General features: G+C 34.9%; 1 protein-coding gene across 1 annotated transcript; it reads left to right on the top strand.

Moving 5' to 3' along the window:
* Nucleotides 1-23,478: 23,478 nt before the first annotated feature.
* LOC133806289 (uncharacterized) lies at nucleotides 23,479-24,072 on the top strand. Its single transcript, XM_062244409.1, has one exon. It carries the CDS (start codon nucleotides 23,479-23,481, stop codon nucleotides 24,070-24,072), a length of 594 nt encoding a protein of 197 aa, XP_062100393.1.
* The last annotated feature ends 461 nt before the right edge of the window (nucleotides 24,073-24,533 follow it).

The following is a 24,533-nucleotide window of genomic DNA, read 5'->3' as shown; positions in this document are numbered from 1 at the left end:
GAGTGGGGGCATTTTAATCATTCGAGACCGTTCAAATATAAGGTTATGGCTGAATTCATTAACTCAGAAATCATAAACCTCTCTCTCTCTCTCTCTCTCTCTCTCTCTCTCTCTCTCTCGTTCTCTCTCCCGTTCTCTCTCCACGCTCGTTAGCATTTTCAAAGGAAAATCGAGTTTTAGAGCTCAGATTCAAGCGAGATTAGAATCATAGTGATTCTAGGGAAGATTAGAAGCTTTATAGCCTGAAAATTTAGCTAGAAAATGAATTTATCAAAGGTAATTTGAGCTTTCAGGTTTTTGAGTTTTGTCTTTTTTATGTTTCTTAAGCTTTGATTGAATTTTATGATTTTGTTGAGTGTTTAATTCGATTTTGAGCAAGATTTTGCTGTCTGTGATCTACTGATGATGTCTTGGGACTCAATTATGGGTTTGGTACTGTTTTGGGGTGAATTTTAAGGGAATTGGCTCGGAGAAAACGTTTGAAAAACTGGGTTTGCAAGGTCGCGCTGTGGCCCTCATGAACTCAGAAGCCTGTGAGGGCTGCTGCGAATCAAATTGGAAATTTTGGCCACGTTAGGTTTTGGGTGGCTGAACTCAAACCTAAGGGCTCGGGAAGGATTCTACTACCTAATTTAGTAGAATTCGAGGTCCCAGAGACTAGGGCTCAGTCAAAAAGTCTTTATTTACTCGATATTGATGAATATCATTTATTATGGTTGTGACTAGGGTACCGCTAGGGCTCGGGACGGGATCGTGCTCGGGGGTTATTGTTAATTAACTTGTGCTTGGACCAGAGGTAAGAAAACTAAACCCAATACGTGAAATATGTGATTAGGGCTTGGCCTGGTTGTTGAATATAGATTTGATTAGATCTAGCCCCCCTGTGAATGATCATGATTATGATTATGCCTTTGATTTCTTGATTAATCATGCACGAATACTTTGTATGCAGATAATTGTTAAGTGGCATATACTTGTTTGCATTATCTGATTGAAAAGCATTGACTTATAAGTCAAGGACGGCAATAGCGCGCTAAGCGCTATTCGAAAGCATTGACTTATAAGTCAAGGGCAGCAATAGCACACTGAGCACTTGTCGATATGGTTAGGCCTTATTAGGAGCGTGATATACGTTTGATTGACCCTATGGTCATTGGAAAATTAAAGCGCAAGGTACGCTGGGCCATCTCTAAGGCTGGTTATACAGAGGAGAGGGCAGTGGGTTCTGGGGTGACTTTATTGTCCCATATCCTAGGGCAACATGCTCCGATATGACTTATTAGTCATTTATTTAGGGCAGCAGCCCCAGGGAGACTCTATGCTCACGAATTTAGGGCAATGGGCCCCGGTATGACACTGTAGTCACTTATCCGAATAGAATGCATGCATCAATAGGGTTATTACTGCTAGGCATGCTTATTATGATCCCGTGATATGTTATTAACTGCTTATGAGCAAGTTTAAGTTTTCTTGCTAAGCCTTGGCTCACGGGTGCTATGTGGTGCAGGTAAGGGAAAAGGGAAGCTGGACCAACCATTAGTTGGAGAGCTTCGATGGTGACATGTACATATGCGGCTGCTCAACCACCACGGGTGGGGTTTCTCAGAGGAAATAGGGTTAAACCCTATTTGTCGCTTAGGTCGACTGGTTGTAACTTTTGAAATATAATTAGCCTTTTACACATTATTTTGGGATTCCATGTATGAACGTAAATATTTTGATGAAATGGTTATTCCTTTTGACCAAAATTTTTAACCCTAAACCGTTAATCACATTTAGTTACACATTTATGGCCAAGAGACTCATTTAGAGAGTCTAACACTATTTAAAACACTTAGTGTAACGGTCTTGGCTATCCAAGGCGTTACAACAATGCTGTAGAAGTCAGAGGCGAGGAGTTTTGGGCCCATTGCAGCGGCGTTGCGGTGCTTGATTGTTGAGCCATGACGCTTGAGTCCATACAGCCCGCGAAACCCTATTTTTAGGAGGGTAAAATGATATTTTCACAAGGAATCACTAGGGTTACTATAAAAACATAATTATGATAGATTCAAATCACTTCTAGCCACTGGAGAACAAGAAGAACTTGGAGATCAAGATTGGAGAATTCATCAAGAGTTTCTCTTCTTTTCTTCTTTAATTTCTTTTTCTATGTTATTTTCTGAATCAATGGATGTTATGAATCTAGCTATGAGCTAATTTTATTTTCTAGGGTCTTAATACAGTCTCTTAGAACTTTATTATAGTTAATGCAGTTCCTATGATTTCTTTTTCTTCATTGTGATCTATTTAATTTGTGCTTAGCGAATGTAAATAATTTGATGTTTTATTTGTATTACTTATCAATTTAATTCAAAATCTGAAAGGTGAGAGTTAAATATGCTATAGTTGAAGAGATATAGATTTCGATGTAGGACGAGAGCACCTATATGGTTTATGTAGCTTTTAGGATTTCTATTCTTAATGCTTGCCTTATGTTTGGAATTTATTAAAGAGATGTATCACATATAGGTTGAGAGATTTATATATCCTAATAAGAATATAGATTGCTTTAGTAAATCTGATATCACAAATAAGAGAAAGAATAATGGATTTGTATTGATGAAAGAATAAAGTGGATTGATGATGAAATTTGTAACGCCCTGGATAGCCAAGACCGTTACACTGTGTGTTTATAAAGTGCCAGACTTGCTAATCAAGTCATTTAAATAAAACCGTGTTATTGAAACTATTAAGGAACTAGGGTTAAAAGCGTTTTGGTCTCAAAATTCACGTTTTCACTAAGAAACATTGTTTATTTACACGGGATCCCCAAAAATATTAGTTTAAGGGCCATCTACAGAAGTTACAAGGTTCAGATACATTAACCAGCCATACTAAGGCAAAACAAGCAGTTAGGTAATCCCTGTCCTGACTTACTCCTCGACCATGGTGATCGAACAGCTGGCTAAGTACATTCCACCTCGGGGCTCTCCACCTCAGGCTTGGTCAAGCTTGCCCTTGCCTTTACCTGCACCACGTAGCACCCGTGAGCCAAGGCCCAGCAAGAAAACACAACAACAACAGAGCATGAACAATTAACAAACAAATCAATAACTTATATTGCATCTCATAGACTCAGATATATCATCAGTCAGTATATTCAAGTAGTCCACATACTAAGTATTTCAATTCATATCGTTCACAATTCACAAACAATAACCAGGGCTAGCGCCCTCAGGCTCCTCCCTCTGTTATCTCGTTGTTCCTGGCTCCCAGTGGCCAATTCGCGCCCAGTGCGCTAATATCAAGTACAACACTCTTAGGCTGCTTTTACATGTCCTTTGGCATGATACCAACATTGACACAACGCAATTCTTGGGAACACTTAGTCCCATCACCAACATTTATCCGGGTGCAGTTTTCTTACCTTTCAATTCACTGGTTTCCGATGCCACGAAGCTGCGAGCACGGTCCTCTACCTCGAGCCTCTCCAAAAACCTAATCACAACACAAATGAAACATCCTTTGTCACTAATCAATCCATAGCTACCTCCCCAGAATCAATCCCACTCTCTCGGAGCCCCCAAATCCCTAAAACAATGCACCAAAGACATCCCCCGAACCCCCGGAGCAAAGGCTCAAAATTGCAAATTCTAACATCTTGAAATTGGCCTTGCGCCGCGGCGCCCAGCAAGTCAGAGGACTCGCCTGCCCAGAAATTCAGCCTCGCGCCGCGGCGCGCTAGAACAGCGCCGCGGCCCTCCTTCGCGAGCCTAGAAAATCTGGGTTTTCCCTGCGTTTTCCCCGAACCCAAATCACTCCAAATCATCCCAACTTCATACCCAAGCCCCAAAACTTATTTAAAACCCCACATAGACCAACCAACAACCTATAAATACTATAATCCAGCTCAACTACACAATCACCCACAGAATTCACACTTAAATTCAGATTCAAACCTTTGAACCAAAGCTTGAGAAATATGTAAACCAGCCCCTTAAGATTCTTAAACCATAACAGCTATGAAAATTTAAACATGATACACCCTTACCTCAATCAAGAACCCAGCTTGAATTCTCCTCAACTCTAGCTTCAAATCACCTTCTCCTTTTGATTACTCCAACTCTAAATTCATGCAAAACCAGCCACCAACTTGCTTCAATTCATATTCATCATCTAAAAACTAAACTTGAAACTTAAACATATTATAGCTAAATTCTTACCTCTGAGTTTTCTTGGCCTAAGCTTGGTTGATAACTTCAAACACCCCTTGATTCTCCTTCCAAGAGCTAAAGTTCAGCTTCCCTTTTTCTATCTTTCTTTTGTTCTTCTTCTAGGTCTCCAATATATTCAGCATAAAACCAACTCCCAAAATGTTATACGTAAATGTATTTCCTTCAGCTCAAACTCATCTATTTATTGCCAAAAGACTAATTTATCCCTCTAAATATATCCCTTTCTAACTAGACCTCAAGGGCTTACTTGTCCTTTCACTGGTTTACAATTCTACCACCTCTCCAACAAAACTTGTTACTCTCTATGGTTACTAACAGTTGCACAGGTTACCAAAACACCAGTTACCACTATCTAGCTTTCTAGGACCGTCTCGGCACGTGCATCACATTGAAATCACCGCATCCACGTGGTACAAATCACATATCATAATTATCACATAACATAATACACATAGTCAAATAACATGCTTAAAATCATAACCATGCATCTAAATCATTAAAATCACACATAATTCCCATTAAGCCCTCCAGGCACACTAATCAAGGCCCTTATGCCTAATTAGTGAGTTTGGGTCGTTACAAAATTAAATACCCTAGATTTACATCCATTGAGTTAATTCACTTTTATTTTTTTAATTGTTATTCTAATTCAATTTTGTTTTCATTCTTTTGTTTCTTCAAATTCAAGTTTTCATTAGCCAAATAGAAATAGAAACTAATTTCTGGTAATTAATATTCAATCCTCGTGGAAACAATACTTTACTTTCCATTTTATTACTTGTAAACGATACGTATACTTGCATTATCAAATTTTCATAACAATAACAATGCATATCGATTTCTTGTACACAAGTCTAAAAACCCTGACATCCACAAGAATACGATAATGGAATCCAAAAATGCATCGTTCTTTGAACATGTATTTCTTTGCAAATCTTCTGGGGTTGAACCAAGCTCTTATAAACGAACATTTGAACCTATGGATGAGAATATCCATGATCAAGAACAAGAAGAAGAGAATTATAACAATGCCCTATTCTATTATCTTGGTAAAACTGACACTCAGTTTATAATTATTTGAACAATACAATTATTGAGAAAAGTTCAGTGGAGCTTTGTTAAAACATGCAATATGGGCCCAATAGCTTAAAATAAAATAAAGTGTCTTTTATGCAGTTTTATAAATAAAATAATAAGTCCTATTGTATTGTAATAAAAAAAATTAACAACTCCATAAGTATTATTGGGGTTAAACTAGATTGTTAAATCGTTCATGGACGCCCCATGACATACATGCCTAGATCTTGGAACGCCCCAAATCACAGTGTGTGCCCATGAGAAACTCTATTGCCTACTTGAAAGGGGGAAAGTAAGGTAGGTGAGCTAAAAGCCTAGTAATGAAGTACAAACAAGTAAACAACAATTCACATAAGCACAACACAAGTCTATTATGATTGTAACATAATCTCACAACATATCATATCATCATCATAGCATAATCATACACTTTATCTGAATATTTCATCATAACAAATAAAGCAAACAAGTTCTACGAGGCAACTGGTAGAGCGTATACAAGTAAATTCTCCTCTGTGAGGTACTCAGGAGTTCTGGTCCTATAATAACCTTGGCGCATTTTTCCTATGAGTTACGTCATACCTTAGTAACTCCTTTGTTGTATCGCGTTCGGCACGCTAACAACCTCTGCTTTTCATACAACTTACAAGCACACATACAAGCAGTTGATCTCATAACATTACATCTCATACACTCAACATAAACTCATAAAAATTCTGGCTAACTTCCTTATCTCAAGTCCAAGCAAAATAAATAGCGGTGTGCTTCACAACAAGCCTAGAATCACAACCAAACAATCGTCTCAATATCAAGTAAGACTAGGCATACCAAACAAACATACCCCACGTGTGCATGTGCCTTGCATACGTGGCACATATTGCATCTCAAACATAATCACAAAATCACACATAAAATCATAAAAGGATAATCTCAATCTTACTAATGTAATCTCAACAAACGTCAAACAAAAAAATACATTTAATTAAAAGGCGAATTTTTGAACGTAAAGCTAAACTTACATGTCACATGCATACGTGGGAAGGTTCTTAGAACGCGTGTAGAGGTTGGTAGATTTTAGTCCCTTTATTTCTTAGTAATCTCATAAGATTTTATTAAACAAATATATTTTACCAACTTGATTTATACCATATCACTATAATAAAATTGTACTCAAAATTTTATTAAAAAAATATTTTAATTTTGTTGTCATTTACCAAACATTAATTCCATTTATCATCTCAAATAAAATAAAACAAAATATAGTAACTCTTTTCTATTTCTTTTCTCACAAAATAATTAATTTAACAAAATTAATTATTATTGAATAATTTATCATAATTATTTAATATAAAACAATTGGCAATCACTCACCTTACCAAGTAGTTAAAATAAATAATAATTAACTTGTAAAAATATTTATGTCTCAAGGTTACCAACATTTCATATATATCTTAATTTTAAATAAGTTGGAAAAATTCATTTATACCTTCTCTTACTAAAACATTAGTCTCATTAAAATAATGTTACTTAGTTAATTATTTTACAAATAAAAAATACATTATTATAATTATGATATTCTATAACTATAGTATAGAAAAATATATTTTTCATATATAAAGTCTAAGACTTAATTTATTTGAGCATATACTTTATATATTTTATTTAAAGAAACTTTCTTCCAAGAAATTAAAAATTCCAGCAAGCCTTTTTATTATATTAATTCCACATAATTTGATAAAAAATATAATTTCTTTCTCAAACTTTAAAAAAAAACTGCATGTATTTATTTGAAGAAAAATCTCCATTAAAATGTGAAAAATGATCTCTTGCTTGCATTAGTTCTAAAATATGAATTTTGAGTCAGAACTTGTGCATTTTTAAAATCATTGATTGAATACCCTAACATAAATAAGAAAAATACAACAAGCATATACTTATTTAAAATATATTTTTAATCATGCTTAAACCATTACCTAGCATATTTCTACAATTTCTTGCATTCCAAGAGAACAAACCTAAACATATGTCAAAAGTCTAACCCATCTATGCACAAGAACCAAATTAGCATTATTAACAACAAGACATTACCATTTTAAAGAAGTTTAATACTAATTTTGAATCCTAAAATAACTTAGCATGCTTCCAAGACAACAAGATAAGAAAAAAAAATTAAAACATGCTAAAGGAAAATAAAACTCTAGGCCAATGTACATGTTCCAACAACAACAAAATCCCTTGCATGCTTCTAAAAATATAAAGGACAATCATCAACATATATTAGTAGGAAAAATCCAAAACCCAAACCTAGCATGCATCTAAAAAAAATAACATCAAAATTACACTGAGAACATACTTCAGAGATCTTGAAATCTAAGGAAGCCCCAAGCCAATATTCATGCCCAAAACAACAACCAATAATCCACAAGCCATAAAAAGAGATTACATCATCAAAACAATATAAAAAATATGCTATAGTCATATTCAAAGAAGTTAGAACAACAATAAAGCAAAGAATATGGTTAGAGGTTCAATTACCTCCTTGGTAGAGATCAAGACTCAAGAAAATAGAAAAGAAAAGATGATCACCCTCTTGGCACTAATAGGGTTTTTCGAAATCCCCACAAAGACAAGAAAAACAAAGCCAACAAAGATAATACTTAACAATCAAGAAGGATATTTGAAAAGAGGAGATGAAAAAGAAGATCAACACTAGGGAAAAAGAACACATACCTAGTTGGAATCACCTTCTTCCCATTCTCCTTCTCTTTCCCACGAACCCTCTTTGTAACGCTCTGGATAGCTAAGACCGTTACACTATTTTATTTTAAATAGTGCTAGCTCTCTAAACGAGTCTCTTGGCCATAAATGTGTAACTAAACATGATTAACGATTTAGGGTTAAATTTTTTGGTAAAAAGGAATAACCATTTCATGAAAATATTCAATTCCATACACGGGATCCCAAAATAAATATTAAAAAGGTTATTTACAACTCAAAAAGTTACAACAAGCTGACCTAAGCGGCAAAATAGAGTTTCACCCAAGTTCCTCTGAGAAACCTCGGCCGTGGTGGTTGAGCAGCTGCTTATGTACATGCCGCCACCGAAGCTCTCCAACTTATGGCTGGCCCAGCTTCCCTTTCCCTTTACCTGCACCACAAAGCACCCGTGAGCTGAGGCTCAGCAGGAAAACTTAAAAAGGCTCATAAGCAGTTAATCACATATTACAGAATCATAAAAAGTATGCCTAGCAGTAATAACCTTACTCATGCATGCATTCTATTAAGAAAAGTAACTACAACTGTAACGTCCCAAATTTACTAATAAGGCTTAGTGCCTTGATTAGTGTGTCAGGAAGGCCTGATTGGATTTAAGTGCGAATTATGTGAAATTAATTGAATATATGTGTGATTATGTGGCATATGTGAATTGCATGGTAATATGAATATTTATGCATGTTTATGTATATAAATATGCATGTGGGCCCGTTCTTATTAATAATGGCATATTTGTAACTTTGACCTGTTGAGGGTATAAATGTCATTATGTGTTATGTGATTGAGACCACATTATTATGTGTATATATTTGCGATATTCGGATCGAGGCGATCCTAGGGAGCAGGCTGGAAAAAATGTCACAACGGGGTCAAATACCTAACTCAGGGTGAGCCTAGGGGTATTTTGGGGAACTTAGTGCATAGTCGTGATTGATCGAGTGATGGGTAGTTATTTAGTGATTATTTGGGTATGTTGGGATTTATTGGGAATCTTAAGTGGGATTTGATGTTTAGTGGGAATTGGCATCAATGACTAGAATGCCCTAGGGGGCTTTGAGGAGAGGATTGGTAAATGGGGGTATTTTAGTCTTTTACAAGGGGCATAGTTTAAACTTAGCCACTAGGATTCTGTAGAATGATAACAGAAGAAAAACAAAACTCACTCAGTCTCTCTCCTCTCTCTCGCTCGTTTCTCTCTCTCTCATTTCTCTCTCTTGTAGAGTCCCAGAATATTTACTTAACTAGCTAGATAGTATTAATAGTAGTAGTAGTTAGTATTAGTTTGTAGTATGTTAGATTCCGTGGATTTTGGTTCAAGTCGGGACTTAGTTGGAAACTCATAGCAATAGTTATGAATTTTATAAGTTTAACCTATAGTTTAAGAATATTAATTATAACATAAGGTTTGATTAATATTGCTGGTCCTAGGTGTATTATTTATTATAACCTAAGGTTTAGGTAGAGCCAATAAGAATATGACACTTATCATAAGCATGATTATTAGGGAATTATAGTTTGTTATTTTATGGTTAGTTAATAAATTTGTGGATTAGGTTGTTATTTAGATAATTAAATAGATTTTCCCGTAACTTTAGAGTATTGTAACTTCTGACCTATTTTTGACCCAGTTATAATATGAATTTTGAGAAATAATATTTCTAGAAAGTTGTATATAATTGAATTAGCTTTCTAATGGTATAAATATGGTCTTAATCGGAGTCCTACAACTCCAGTTATATTGATTTTACTAAGGTGGGTTTAGAGTTACGAGATTTAGGAAGTTAGAAGTTAGGATTCTATTTTTTTATTTTTTATTTTTTTAAAACAAGCTTTGACTCCTTAGACCTACCTCTGAAAGATTTGACCTAGTTCTAAGCCTTTGACTGACGAATATTAAAATATTTTCAATTAAATTCATTATTTTTATTCAAAGACAAAAAGAAGATTTTTATTCCTAGAACTCTATAAATAGGACTTAGAACCTAGCCTTTCTCCTCACTCTTCAGCTGTGATCAGACTCCAAGGTGCTAGTACTACCATAGAGTGATAAACACTTAGGTTGGGAAAAAACTTTGCCATTCTTAAGCTCTATAAAATACTTGGGAAGTGAGGTTTAGTGTATTTCGGTATTGGAGTTAGACCAGTCCATAAGGTCAACTAAGGTACTCCTATTCTTTAAGTCCAATTCTTTAAAACTCTTTATTTTTCTTTAGTTCCTTTTATTCAGATCCTAACTTTCATTATTGATTCTTGATTAGGTTCTTGAAACTTAAGTTCTTTCTTAGTAAGTTTCTTCTTGATGGTTTAGTTTCCGCATTCATTCTTTATTCTTTAGAAATACTCACCATTTGTATTGTTGATTTTAGGAGTGTTCCAAATCCCATCCTTGTTCTCATATCCCGGTGTTGGTAAGGAAAATAGGATAGATTTTATGTGCTTATATGTTATGTTATGTTATGTTATGATATGTTATGTTATATGTTTATGCTATGATATGTATATGTATGATATGTTTTAGTTCTTGGATATATGTTTTGTTTAGATAACAAGCATATAATTTGTTTAGATGACAAGTCCCAATAGTATATTCCTTGGGCATATGATTTGTTTAGATAACAAGCCCCATAAATTTATATGACTTGTTTAGATAACTAGCCCTGTAGAATTATGGGCATATGATTGCCTAGCTAGCAAACACTAAGATGTATGATGACCATTGTAATAGATGTTTTTGTAGCCATATGTTTTATACTGTATGATTATGATAGATGATATATGTTTTAGATAGTCTTATGTTCTTTTATAGTATTTGATGTAGTCTTATGCTTATGTTTACAATGTATGTTTTGTTTTTAGTAGATTTTCCTGACTGGGCATTAGGCTCATTCCTTTATTTTAGTGTGATGCAAGAAAATGATTATGGAGGTGGAAGGATTCTTGGTAGCATGGCATGTGTGTTGAGGATGAATGGAATGGATGGGCTGCGTGTCGATCGAGGATGACGTTTATTTTAGTCTTTTGAAATAAGTCTCTTTTGTAATTCCACATTCAACTTTTTTTTGAACTTGTTTTTAAAGTTATGTTTTATGTTTTGTAAACAATGGGATCCCATACCATATCACATTTTATTTTACATTTTTAATAAAGACATGCTATTTCTTATATTTTGGGTTTTCAATAAAGGCATGTTATTTCTTATGTTTGTATCAAAATAGTAGCAATGTCTAGTAGTTTTAATGGTCCAAGGTCTTAGAAATAGTTGGGTCATTACATCTCTCTTGTTTCTCTCTCTCCCTTGAGGCTTGGATGGGGTTTGAACCATTTTGGAAGAGTTTGGCTTAGGAAATTGAAGGCTGGAGGCTAGGATTGTTGTAGGTTCAGCACTGGGTTGTAGTTTTGTTGGTTTTTTATCATGTGATTGACAGTGCAGCAGAAGCATGGGATAATATTTTTCAATGCAATAATAACAATTATTAAAGCATAAGAACGAATCACTCTATGAACCATAACTAGAATGGGATCTTTCTCATGCGCATGAATCTGAATAAAATAGAAACTTACAAATACCTTTTCTAGATGTAGAGCATGCGTAGATCAAATAGCATTTTAGCCTCCTAACCCACCATCTTCCATACTATGGCTCGCACAAAGAGAAGGAGACAGGTGAATGTCTATGCTATTTGGTAGGATACAGAAGAACACACTTTTGAATCTCAACACATGAGAGAGTGCTCTTCTCACAATTAAGAGAGAAGCAAGTTCTCTATTTTTCTCTATTGGCAAAATAATGTGAAATTGCATCTGATGTCTCTTTCTCATGATGTTATATTATATTAATATAATAATCAAAAGAAGATCTAGACCTATTCACAAATGGCCTCTGCGTGGGCCACAGTCCATTTGGACTGTGGTTGGCGCCAACCACAGGGCCTTGGGCCCTGTGGTATTTTATCTCTATAAAATGCTATTTGTTGGGCCTTTATCATATTATTTTATGTAGTATACAATTATACCACAAAATTAAATATGATTAAATTAACTTCAAAAAAAATAAATTTCTCAAAATTATTAATATAATTTTCCATTAAATATTATTTCACAAATAATATTAATTTGTGAGATTAAAAATAATACTTTATTATTTTTAGTTATTTCATTTTAATACCAAAATCCTACCTCTATGTTATCGAGCTAGTACGGGGACAGTATGGACCCGTAGTTCTAAGCTCCAATAATTTAATTAATTTCACTAACTCTTAGTTCCATTAACTAATATATTAACTACGAATTATTCCACTAAAAATTCAAGTTGAACTCTCAAAACAACAGTCTTATATTATGAGAAGCTATAATTATAAAGTCGTCCATTGATTTAGTCATTGCATGTGTTATGACCTTATGCTAGTTGTTGATAATTAAAGCTAGATCTTGATGTCAATTAACCTCTTTAATTATGTCTTTATCAATTAGTTTCATTGATCCTCTAATGAAAATTATTCTATAAATTTAATTATAGAATGGAATTTCTGTCTTAGAAATATTGAACCTTACCTGATACGTTAAAAGTAATAAAAGCACAAATAGGAGTTCATTACTCACTTCAGGATTGAGGTCAAGTCTCAAACGACCATCGATTGATGAATGTTGAACTTCTATATTTTATTGGAGATTATGAGAAGTTTTTTCTTTCATCGTGTCCCAGTCTAATACAATCTATATTGTATACGGTACCTCTATCTCTTTGTGTCGCTACACTTAACAGTTTGGATAAACTGTTCTGACTTAAACAGAAGATAGACCGTACTCATAGTCTTTATTAAATAAAGTGCCCAATTTATTTAGCGATTACGAGCAATTTTTATATTATTATATTGAATTAAATCCTCTTGTATATATATCATTATACATACGCTTAATTCAAGACTACATCAATAATATTGGATCTACATGATAAATGACACGCATAATTAAATACAAATATGAGTGTAAAATATTAACTTTATTTAATTAATAGTAATCGTTCATACAGAAATACATTTTAAGGGCACAAATCCCAACAATGTTCCACTTGCCCTAAAGCAGATGAGACATGTTGTGTAATCCCAAATCTAATAAATGACTATCGAAACTCATAGCAGGTAGTGTCTTTGATAAGGGATCAACATGGTTGTTTGCTGGTTCAATCTTCTAAACGATTACATCCCCTTTGTGTACTATATCTCTTATGAGATGGTACTTACGCTTTATATGCTTGGCTCTCTAATGGCTTCCTTGTTCTTTTGACTTGGCCATCGCTCTGCTGTTGTCACAGTAGAGTATTATTGGTTTATCCATATTTGGAACAGTTTCTAGATCACCCAAAAACTTCCTAAGCCATATAGCCTCCTTAGCTGCTTTGCTTACAGCAACGTTTTCTGCTTCCATGGTGGAGTCAACAATGCAAGCTTGTTTTATACTCCTCCATACAATTGATCCACCCCAAGTGTGAAAATAGATCTAGATGTAGATTTCCTAGAATCTTTGTCGGATTGGAAGTTAGAATCTGTATATTCGAATGGAATCAAATTCTCTCCAAAATATACTAGCATATAGTATCTCATTCTCCTAAGATACTTAAGAATGTGTTTGACTGCTGTCCAGTGATAAAATTCTTGATTTGACTGGTACCTATTGACTATACCCACATCATAGCATATGTCAGGTCTGGTACATAGCATTGCATACATTAAGCTTCCCACTGCAGAGGCATAGGGTATCCGTCTCATTTCCTCTTCCTCTTTGGGTGTCTTAGGACATTGGTTCATGGAGAGGTGAACACCATGACGAGATGGGAGGTTTTCCTTCTTGGAGTTCTACATCGCATACTTTGCAAGCATTTTATCTATATAAGATGCTTGAGACAGTGCCAACAACTTCTTCTTGTGGTCACGAATTAATTGTATCCCAAGAACGTAGCTTGCCTCTCCCAAATCTTTCATTTGGAATTGGTTAGCTAGCCAGACTTTTACGTCAAATAATTTATTCACATCATTCCCAATGAGTAATATATCATCTACGTATAAAACTAGAAAAACCACTTTGTCCTTATCAATTTGCTTGTATACACAAGGCCCATCGACATTTTGATCAAAGCCATAAGATTTAACCGCTTGGTCAAATATTATGTTTCATGATCTGGATGCTTGCTTAAGTCCATAAATGGACCTTTGTAGTTTGCAAACCTTTTACTCTTTGCCTTGTTCTATGAAACCCTCTAGTTGTTCCATAAAGATACTTTCATCAAGGTGGCCATTCAGAAAAGTCATTTTGACGTCCATTTGCCAAATCTCATAGTCAGAATGATTGGCAATGGATAAGAGGATCCGGATGGATTTTAGCATGGCCACAGGAGAAAATGTTTCTTCATAATCCACACCTTCTTTCTGTGTGTAGCCCTTGGCTACTAGCCTTGCTTTGAAAGTCTCTACTTTCCCATCAACTCCTTTCTTTCTCTTGTATATCCATTTGCACCCAATGGGTTTTATATCTTGAGGTGGATCTACAAGTTCCCAGATTGAGTTGGAGTACATCAATTCCATTTCAAGTTTCAATGCTTCAAGCCATTGTCCCTTATCAAGATCATTCATCACTTGACTGAAAGTCAACGGGTCATCAACATTGTCATCAGATATTGCAACTTGTGCTTCTCCAAATCTAGTGTAACGAACAAGTTGTCTTACAACTCTCCCACTACGACAGACTACTGTAGTATCCTGGTTTGGAATTGTGGTCTGTTCTGTTCCAACTTCTAAAGACGGTTGTGGTGTGATTTTATCACTAAGTAATTCCTCGAGTACAAACTTACTTTGAGGTTTGAAGTCCCTCATTTAGTCTCCTTCCAAAAAAGTAGCATTTGTCGATACAAATATTTTCTTTTCTACCACACTATAGAAGTAACCTCATCTAGTGTCTTTGCGGTATCCAACAAATAAACATACTTCACAGTAACCTCATCTAGTGTCTTTGCGGTATCCAACAAATAAACATACTTCATATCTAGGTTCCAACTTCCTGGTCTTAGCTTTTAGCACATGTGTTGTACATCCCCATATACGCAAATGCCTCATACTACGTTTGCGACCTGTCCATAATTCTGAGGGTGTCTTAGCTACAGACTTAGATGGAACTAGGTTTAAGATGTATGAAGCTATTTGTAAAGAATATCCCCAAAATGATAGGGGCGACAATGAGTAACTGAACATTGATCTCATCATGTCCAACAAAGTTCTATTCCTCCTTTATGCAACACCGTTTTATTGCAGAGTACCTGGTGCAGTTAGATGTAAAATAATTACATGATCTATCAAGAAATCTTCGAATTCCTTGTCAAGGTATTCCCCGCCTTGATCTGATCGTAGAATTTTAAGGGTTTTGCCAAACTGATTTTCAGCTTTGGCTCGAAATTCTTTGAACCTTTCAAAAGTTTCCGTTTCCTTTGCATCAGGTATACGTAACCATATCTTAAGCAGTCATCAATGATGGTGACATAATACTCATAACCACCTCGAGCTTGTACATTAATTGGACAACAAACGTCTGTGTGAATTAACTTGAGAGGTTCTTTGGCTCTAACACCTATAGAGGAGAAAGGTCTTTTGGTCATTTTTCCTTCTAAACAAGATTCGAAAATTGGTAGAGTTCCGACATTTAACTCACTTAGAGGCCCATCCTTAACTAGTCTTTGAATTCTATCTAAGTTAATATGACCTAGTCTTAAGCTCCAATGATACGTATCGTCTTGAGGTACATTTTGTCGTTTTGGCTTTGGTTGTTCAGATTTGAACATTTCAGTATTGAGTAGTAAAGACATTTAAGATCTTATCACATATAGACCTTCCTCTAGGTTTCCATTACAAATACGTGAACCATTTCTTGAAATAATAACAAATTTATTATTAAAAGAAATAGAATAGCATTGTTCTAAACATTTTGAAACAAAAATTAAATTCCTCTTAAAATCAGGAATAAAATAGATGCCTTTTAGAGATAAAAATTTATTTTTACTAAAATAAATTTTCCTTCTCCCACTACTCTTGCTAAAACAAAAGCCCCTGTCCCTACTCTCAGTGTGAACTCTCCTTCTTGAAGATCTCTCCAAGAACTAAGCATTTGCAAATCAAAACAAACATGATTAGTGGTTCATGAATCAACTATCCAGGTATAATAATTATTTTCCACTAAACAAGCCTCAGTGTCCAGTGAATCATATTTACTTTCCTTTTTATTCTTTAACTCCTCGAGGTTTCTTTTATATTTCCTCTTACAATACCCACATGTATGATAGTGAGAACAATTCTCATTGTAGTTGGAGTAGGAAACTTCTTTGCTCTTACCTTTGTTAATGCTAGGATTCTGAGTTGTGTGCTCAATCATTGACAATAGATTCTCGTTACTTTTTCACTTTTTAATTTTACTAATTAATTTGTCATTAGCAAGAATAGGCATATTAGAGTTTCCTCCAGTCATTGTATTACTGTAATTAAACAAAATAAAAATAATAAATACAGCCATACACTCATACACCATAAATCATAGTATTCGTATAATGAAATAAAAAAAATAAACATGATGCATGGTTACAAAAACATATTCATATAAGTACACCGATGAGATAATCAACACAAGTAAGTGTTGTCGTTAGGATGGGTCAAATATTTTCTAGTTTAAACAAACAATTATCGTTATTTTGGTAAAAAAAAAAAAAATATATCCAACTAGGGTAGATATATTTTTCATGAGTGTAACCTACTATTTAAGGTTTCTTGAGTTAACACATGAGTGTCGTTGATAGGATAGGTCAAACATGGAATACATCTCAAAACCCTATCACAAAGAGGCAAACCTGTTAAAATCCTAGCCAAAACACCTTCCAATAGGGAGGACGAAAGCAAATTCGTCTCGAGGCCCTGACTAGAACAAACGTTTTTCAACCAATAGTAGAGACCGTAGGTGCCTCATAATCTTCTCCCACTCACTATTTTAGAAATGAAAGGTTTTCTATTAAAATATCTCATATTTTAATTACTAAGTGATTATTACCAAAATTTAACTATTAAATCTAAATCACTTATGTATATCCAAATTTTAACTCTTAAAATTCTAAGATTACCAAATTTAGAATAATTACTAACAATTACTAATTAATTCTAAACAATGTTTTTTCTAGGTATTAAACTCAATAATAACCCTAAAATATATTAAGGTAATCTAGACATGCTATTAATGTGTCATTATCCAATTTAACTACTTAAATCTAATTCACATTATTTGTATCCATTTATGGTAGAAAAAGAACTATACTACTTTTCCACCCTAGGAGACATGTTAATAATAAAATTAACATTCATACGTAGCATGTTGTTTTAATGATGCAATGAGTGGGCGGTTCCTATTCTATATGGCATGTGAAACAATCATATCAACATGTTACCAATCATACAATATAATTAAACATCAGGGTATTGACCGAGTTCTCTTTGTTAAACGAAATTACAAAAATACAACAATACATTCCTTAGGCTTCAAAGCTTCTTGTAATCTCCATGGGCTTTGTCCTTTGTTGTGGGCCTTGAGAATTGCACACTCAAACCCTAACCCTAGGTTCTAAATGAGATAACCTAATTTCCAAAAATTAGGATTTTATCAAAAGTTTGTAAACTTTTGTTATTAAAAAAATAATTTCATTAATTATTAATTAATAGCTAATGAAAATTGGTTACTATTTATTAAATAATAATTTCATAAATTATTAATTAATAACTAATAGTTTCCAAAACTATTTTTAAATTTTGGGGGAAAATAATTCATAATTATTTTTATTTATAATAAATAGTTTCTTAAACTACTATTATAATTGCAATTATTGGAATGATAATTACTAAAATTATATTTAATTAATTAATTTCTATAAACTAAATTTTGACTCCAATTAAGGTGTTCAAAAATTTCTATTTCTTTAAATGAAAATAAATTATTAATTTTATTAGTGATTTCTTAAACCAATATTTGATTTCCATAAATCATATATTTTTCATTAAGACATGAGAACTAATAATCTTGTTTCATAAACAAGATATTTAACTAATTAAATAGTCAAATGTTCCCAATAATAAAATTAAGAAAAGTAAACGATTCACTTTCTTAATTTTAAATTAAGACATAAATGTCTTGTTTCCCAAAATTATCAATTTACAATTTAATTGGCAATAAAACAATTAATTAAACAATTTGGTTAATATAGTTAAATTTTTAAACATTTAAAATTAATTAATTAATTAAATAAATAATCAATTTAAATTTGAATTTGGCAACCATCACTAACTTCCCACATTTTAAGGAGGAGAATATTTTCTTCTTGTTTCTTAAACAAAAAGATTAAGTCATTCAAGTAACAACCTAATTATTCTTATAAATATCTTAATATCATATTGTTGACGCGATTTTTCGCCATCAGTAGATTAAGAAATCTAATAGGGATATTAGTGCTAAATTGTAAACCGTAGCGAAATAATAAGAACCCTTTTGTACACACACAACTTTTACGTGGTTTAGTGGTTAAAATCCACCTAGTCCATGAGACAATATTATTGCTTTTCTCTCACAATTTCTGCAGAGTTTTAGTAATACAAAAAAGTTGTCCCCTTCCCTGTCCATTATCCTTGATATTTATAGGGGAATGTCCTGGACAGGTTTCAGTAACCGCGTGAATAAATAAGGTATACATTTAATACAGATTATTCCCATTTACATTGGGATATGATTTGATGACAGAATAGAATATACTTTTGCTATCTCAGATAATAAATGATAGATATGCAATACAACCTGGGTATTAATGAGTGTATGAGGAGCCTCCGGATCTCTTGGGATCCTTCAATATGCGTTCTGACCTAGTTTCCTTGAGCTGGATATCTTACCCGAGTTGGTGTTTAAAGACTATTTGAACCTCAGTTCGTATTAAACTCAGAGTGCCCAAATGTGGATTTGGCCACTATAAGTCTCGAACTAGATTGTTTTCCTAAGAGGCGGTCTGATAACAACCTATACGTCGTGTATGAACTGAATTGAGTCTCGAGCTGCTCACATCATTGTTAACCAGATATCTTACTTGGCTATTTTTCCACATATTCATCTGCCAGCTGTAGCCGAGTTGAGTAATTGAACTCGTGCTAATTTTAGGGTACAATATTTTCCCCCCAAGCTCCTGCTCATGCTTAATGTCATCACTTTCTGACATGCATAGTAGGGGCTTTTAGGCTTCTTCCATGTATAATCGTGTTTGCCCACTACTCGAGTATTGGACACGTGGCTGTCTGTAATTGGCATCCGTTCAGGTTTCGAGGACTGTGACAATTGTCCTATCAACTTTTTGCCGTTGTATAGTTCATTTAATCTTGGCCCTTGGATCTCGAGCTAACTCAATCGGGTGGCTCGAATTAATTCCCTTAGTTTACGTATAAATAGGGTGATCAGACCTAAACCCTCACCTCGTTTGCATTCAAAAAGTTTCTATTTCAAAAACAAAATTTCACTTTTTCTTCTCCATCTTCTCCCAAAAAACCTTCATCGCCTTTCAGATCCTCAGAAGCTTTCAAGAAGTTTCCTATGGACGTTGATATGATAGATTTTTAATACTTTTTAGTCTTAGTCTTAGTTTTATTATTATTATTATTTTATATTTTTAGTTCTTTTTATGTGTGGTTGTTGTATTTTCAGGTTGTCATTTGTTAAATGAATATTTGAGAAATATTTCAAAATTTATTTGAAATATTATCTTCAGTCAAGAGAAAAACAACAAATATTTATTTGAATTGATTGGAGAAGATAAAAGATAATTCAAACTTAAATTGTTGGAAAAATCTACGAAAGTTTCGGTATTTTTAGCATATCTCCCTAGTCACTTATCCAATTTATGTGTTCTTAGTGGCTTTGGAAGTCTTATTCAAAGACCCAAGAAAGCTTGTTTCACAAGAATAGTCAAATTTAGATGTTTAGATAGTGATATTCGACCTACAAGATTACGCAAGCTAGAGTTACGGGATTTAAAATTCAAATAAAGATATTTTGGAGCATTATCAAGTAACAAATTGAAACATCTTGAAACCTCTTTTCACAACCTTAACACTATGAAATTTTTCCCGCGCTTTTTTCTCTCGGTGTTTCTGCATCGGCGCCATGGCAAAGGGATCTAAGGTCGGGCGAAAGGGCAAATCGAAGAGCAAAGGCAAGAGAACAGGTCCAACATCTGCTGATAGGGTCATCAAAACTCGATCTATGGATGCCATTCTTAGGATTCAGGAATTGGAGATGTCAGAGGATGAGCAAGGAGCAGGGGAAGTGCGAAGTCGTGAACCTACTCCAGCGCCTCGAACTGGAATCTGTGCGAATGTGGAAGACTGGTTATCGGCTTCCAAGCAAGCTATGCAAGACGTCAATATGGGTAAGGCTGTTCCATCTCCGATCTTACAGTATAACTATACTAATGTCACTTCCACTGGAGCCAAAGAGACGGTTGTTACAGGGGAAGGTGTTTTCAATCAGAAGAGGACCTCTGGAGTCAAAATTGAGGTAGAGGATATAGCTGAGGAGGTGAATTTTTGGCAATCTTCTATAGTCTGCTATCTGCTTGGTGCAAATCCACCAATCTGAATCCTAGAGGGCTTTGTGAGGAGATTATGGAAGGATCAAGTCGATAAAGTTGGGATTCTCTCATCAGGTATTTTCATAATTCGCTTTTTATCCATGGATGTGAGAGACAGAATTTTAGATGGAGGCTATCTGTTTTTTGGGAACAAACCTCTCATAATGAAGGCCTGGAATCCGGTTGATGATTTTTCTAAGGAAGATATAGATTCAGTTCCAACTTGGGTTCATTTGGGAGGATTGGATATTAAATACTGGGGTGATAGGTCTCTGTTCAAGATAGTGGGGCAGATTGGGAAGCCAATTCAAGTGGATTCCATTACTAAAAACAGAGATCGTTTAGCTTATCCCAGAATTCTCATTGAAGTGACCATGACACAGGACTTTCCATCTCGAATCAGTTTCTTGAATGAATTTGATCAAGAAGTAGACATCTTCGTGGAATATGAATGGAAGCCCACTGTATGTACGAATTGCTCTGGTCTAGGACACGAAGCTCATGTTTGCAGGAAGAGTAAGACTGTTAAGCAAGAATGGATTCCTAAACAGAAGATCTCATCACCTATTGTAAGCAAAGTTAATGTAGATGCAGATGGTTTTCAATCAGTTACCAAGGGAATCAAGATACAGGAACCTAATGCCATCCAAACGAGTGTGAAGAATAAATTTTGCCTGCTAGAGGGGGACCCTGAGATGGAGCTTTTACAGAGGAGTAATATAGTAAGAGAGGGGGGAGGACCCTCTGTACTAGATGGATAGAATCCTAACTTGGAATGTATGAGGGATTAACAGTCAACATAAGCACAAGGAGATTAAACACTTAATTATGTCAAAGAAGGTTGGCTTGGTTAGTCTACTCGAGACGAAAGTGAAGAATAAAAATATGGGGTCTCTTTACACGAATCTGTTTTCTGGGTGGTGTTTCACTAATCATAACCCTTGGATTGATAAGGGTAGGATAGTAATTGCTTGGAATCCGAGAGCCTTCTCTTTGGATATCAAGTTATGTACTACACAATTAATTCACTGTCAAGTACAGGTCCCTAATCGAACAGGAAGGTTCTTGATTACCTTTGTATATGGTTATAATGATGCAGCCTCTCGGGAGATCCTATGGAACGACTTACAAGGATTGACTGTGGATATATCTGTCCCTTGGATGGTGGTAGGAGACTTCAATGAGATTCTTTCATTGCATGACAGAATTGGCAAAAAAAGCACCACGAAGATATCAAGCAAATTTTCAGAATGTTTGACAGCTTGCCATTTGGAAGATTTGAAATTTTCTGGCTGCTTCTATACTTGGAATAATAAGCAGAGAGCAGATGAGAGGGTTTATTCCAAGATTGATAGAGCTTTAGTTAACTCAAAATGGACTGATCATTTCCCTAACTCAGAGGCTGTGTTCTTGCCAGAAGGGATATTTGATCACAGTCCAATTCTTGTTCATGTCACTTTGGAAATGCACTTGGAAAAGAAGCCATTTAGATATTTTCGGATGTGGAAAGAAGCACCTTGTTATGAAAATAAACTCCAAACCAGTTGGAACTTATCAGTTAATGGTACGCCAATGTTCCAATTAGTATCAAAACTAAAAAGGCTAAAACAGGTGCTAGTGAGCATAAATAGAGAGGGTTTTTCTGATATTCAACAGACAGAATTTAAGGCGGGACTTGTATTGAAGGAGCTTCAGGAGCAATTGCAGAAAGATCCCTTAAATGACAGGTTGATTTCTCAGGACCAAGTGATTAGAGAACAGTATATGCATTACCATAAAGCTTACATGAGTTTCTTAGCTCAAAAAGCTAAAGCTTCTTGGATGGCTAATGGTGATGAAAATACTCACATCTTTCATGCTTCCCTTAAGGCAAGGAGAATACAAAACAGAATTTTGTCCATCAGGAATGAGGCAGGGATTTGGGTAGACTCTCCTACAGATATAACAAAGGCCTTTTTGGATTATTATAAAGGCTTGTTGGGGACAGTAATGGTGCACAGGAAGAAGGTGTCTTGGTCAATCATGAAGCTCAGACCAGTTCTAAATGCAGCTCTCATTCAGACTCTTTCAACAGATTTCTCAGCTCAGGAGGTTAAGAACGTGATATTTGCAATTCCAGGATTGAAAGCCCCAGGCCCAGATGGATATAGTAGTTACTTTTACCAAGATAATTGGGATTTGGTGGGTTCAGAGGTTACTACAGCTGTGTTATCCTTCCTTACTTCAGGTAAACTACTTAGGGAAATTAATAACACAACCATTACACTCATTCCCAAGCATATTTGCCCTGATTCTGTGTGTGATTTCAGACCTATTTCCTGTTGTAATGTTATATATAAAGCTGCCTCCAAATTGATTTGCTCAAGGATCCGGAAAGTACTACCTGAAATAATTGCAGAAAATCAAGGGGGATTTGTTCATGGTAGATATATAGCTTACAATATCATGATATGTCAAGATTTAGTTCGGCATTATGGGAGGCAAAATTGTAAGCCAAGTTGCATGATCAAGTTGGATTTGAGGAAAGCATATGACACCATAGAATGGGATTTTATTGAAGAAATGCTCACTATTTTTCAATTTCCACAGAAATTTATTCAGCTCATCATGGTATGTGTTCGAACTACCAGGTTTTCATTGATGATTAATGGTTCATTAAATGGATATTTTGAGGCTAAATGAGGATTGAGGCAAGGAGATCCCATGTCCCCCTTGTTATTTGTACTAGGTATGGAATACTTATCTAGGATCATGCTTAAAGTTAGCTCTTATCCTAGTTATAAATTCCATGATTGGTGTGCTAGTTTGAAGTTGAATCATTTATGTTTTGCTGATGACATATTGTTATTCAGTCATGGAGACTTTATTTCTATCCTTTGGATGCTTAGGGGACTCAAGTTATTTTCCAAGACTTCAGGACTCTTTCCAAATGAGGCTAAGTCTGCAATATATTGCAGTGGCATGTGTGAGTCTGAGATTGAGAGAGTAGTGTCTGCTTCAGGATTCACACAATCTTCATTACCTTTCAGGTACCTGGGCATTCCTATCTGTTCTAAAAGGATTTCTAATGCTGAGTGTGGGATCATTCTAGATAAAATGGTGGCCAGGATTAAACAATGGAGTTCTAGAAATTTATCATATAGTGCCAGAGCAACATTGATCAATGCGGTTTTACTGTCAATACACTCTTATTGGGCTCAAATAATGGTATTGCCAAAAAAGCTATTGAAGGATATAGATGCAATTTGTAGGGCTTTTTTGTGGAAGGGAGATGAAGAAGCTCATGGTCCACTGTCTGTACTCCAAAATCTGCAGGAGGGTTAGGATTCAGGAAAATCTTAGAATGGAATATAGCTGCCTTAGGGAAATATGTATGGGCAATTGCCTCTAAAAAGGACAACCTATGGGTTAAGTGGATACATAGCATTTATTTGCAAACAAGGGACTGGTGGACTTACTCAGTACAGCAAAGTTGCAGCTGGTACTGGAAGAAAATAGTTGAAATTAAGGACCTTTTTAGAGCTAAAATGGATAAAGCAACCTTCATGGCAGTAAAATATGGTATTCAATCTGGGCATGCAATACTATATGATCAACAAAACAAGGTCCAATGGAGTAAATATGTCTGGGAGAGATGCAATGTACCGAAACACAGATACATACTCTGGTTAACATTACACCAGAAGCTGAAAACCAGAGGCTACCTCAATAAACACTGTCAGGTAGTGGGCACAACGTGTTTGCTGTGTGGAAATCATACAGAAGAGATATCACATCTATTTTTT

Source organism: Humulus lupulus, chromosome X (genome assembly GCF_963169125.1).
Source record: "Humulus lupulus chromosome X, drHumLupu1.1, whole genome shotgun sequence".
NCBI classification, from domain to species: Eukaryota; Viridiplantae; Streptophyta; class Magnoliopsida; order Rosales; family Cannabaceae; genus Humulus; species Humulus lupulus.
Note: the sequence above shows the minus strand (reverse complement) of the source record. Positions and strands in the feature narration are given on the sequence as shown.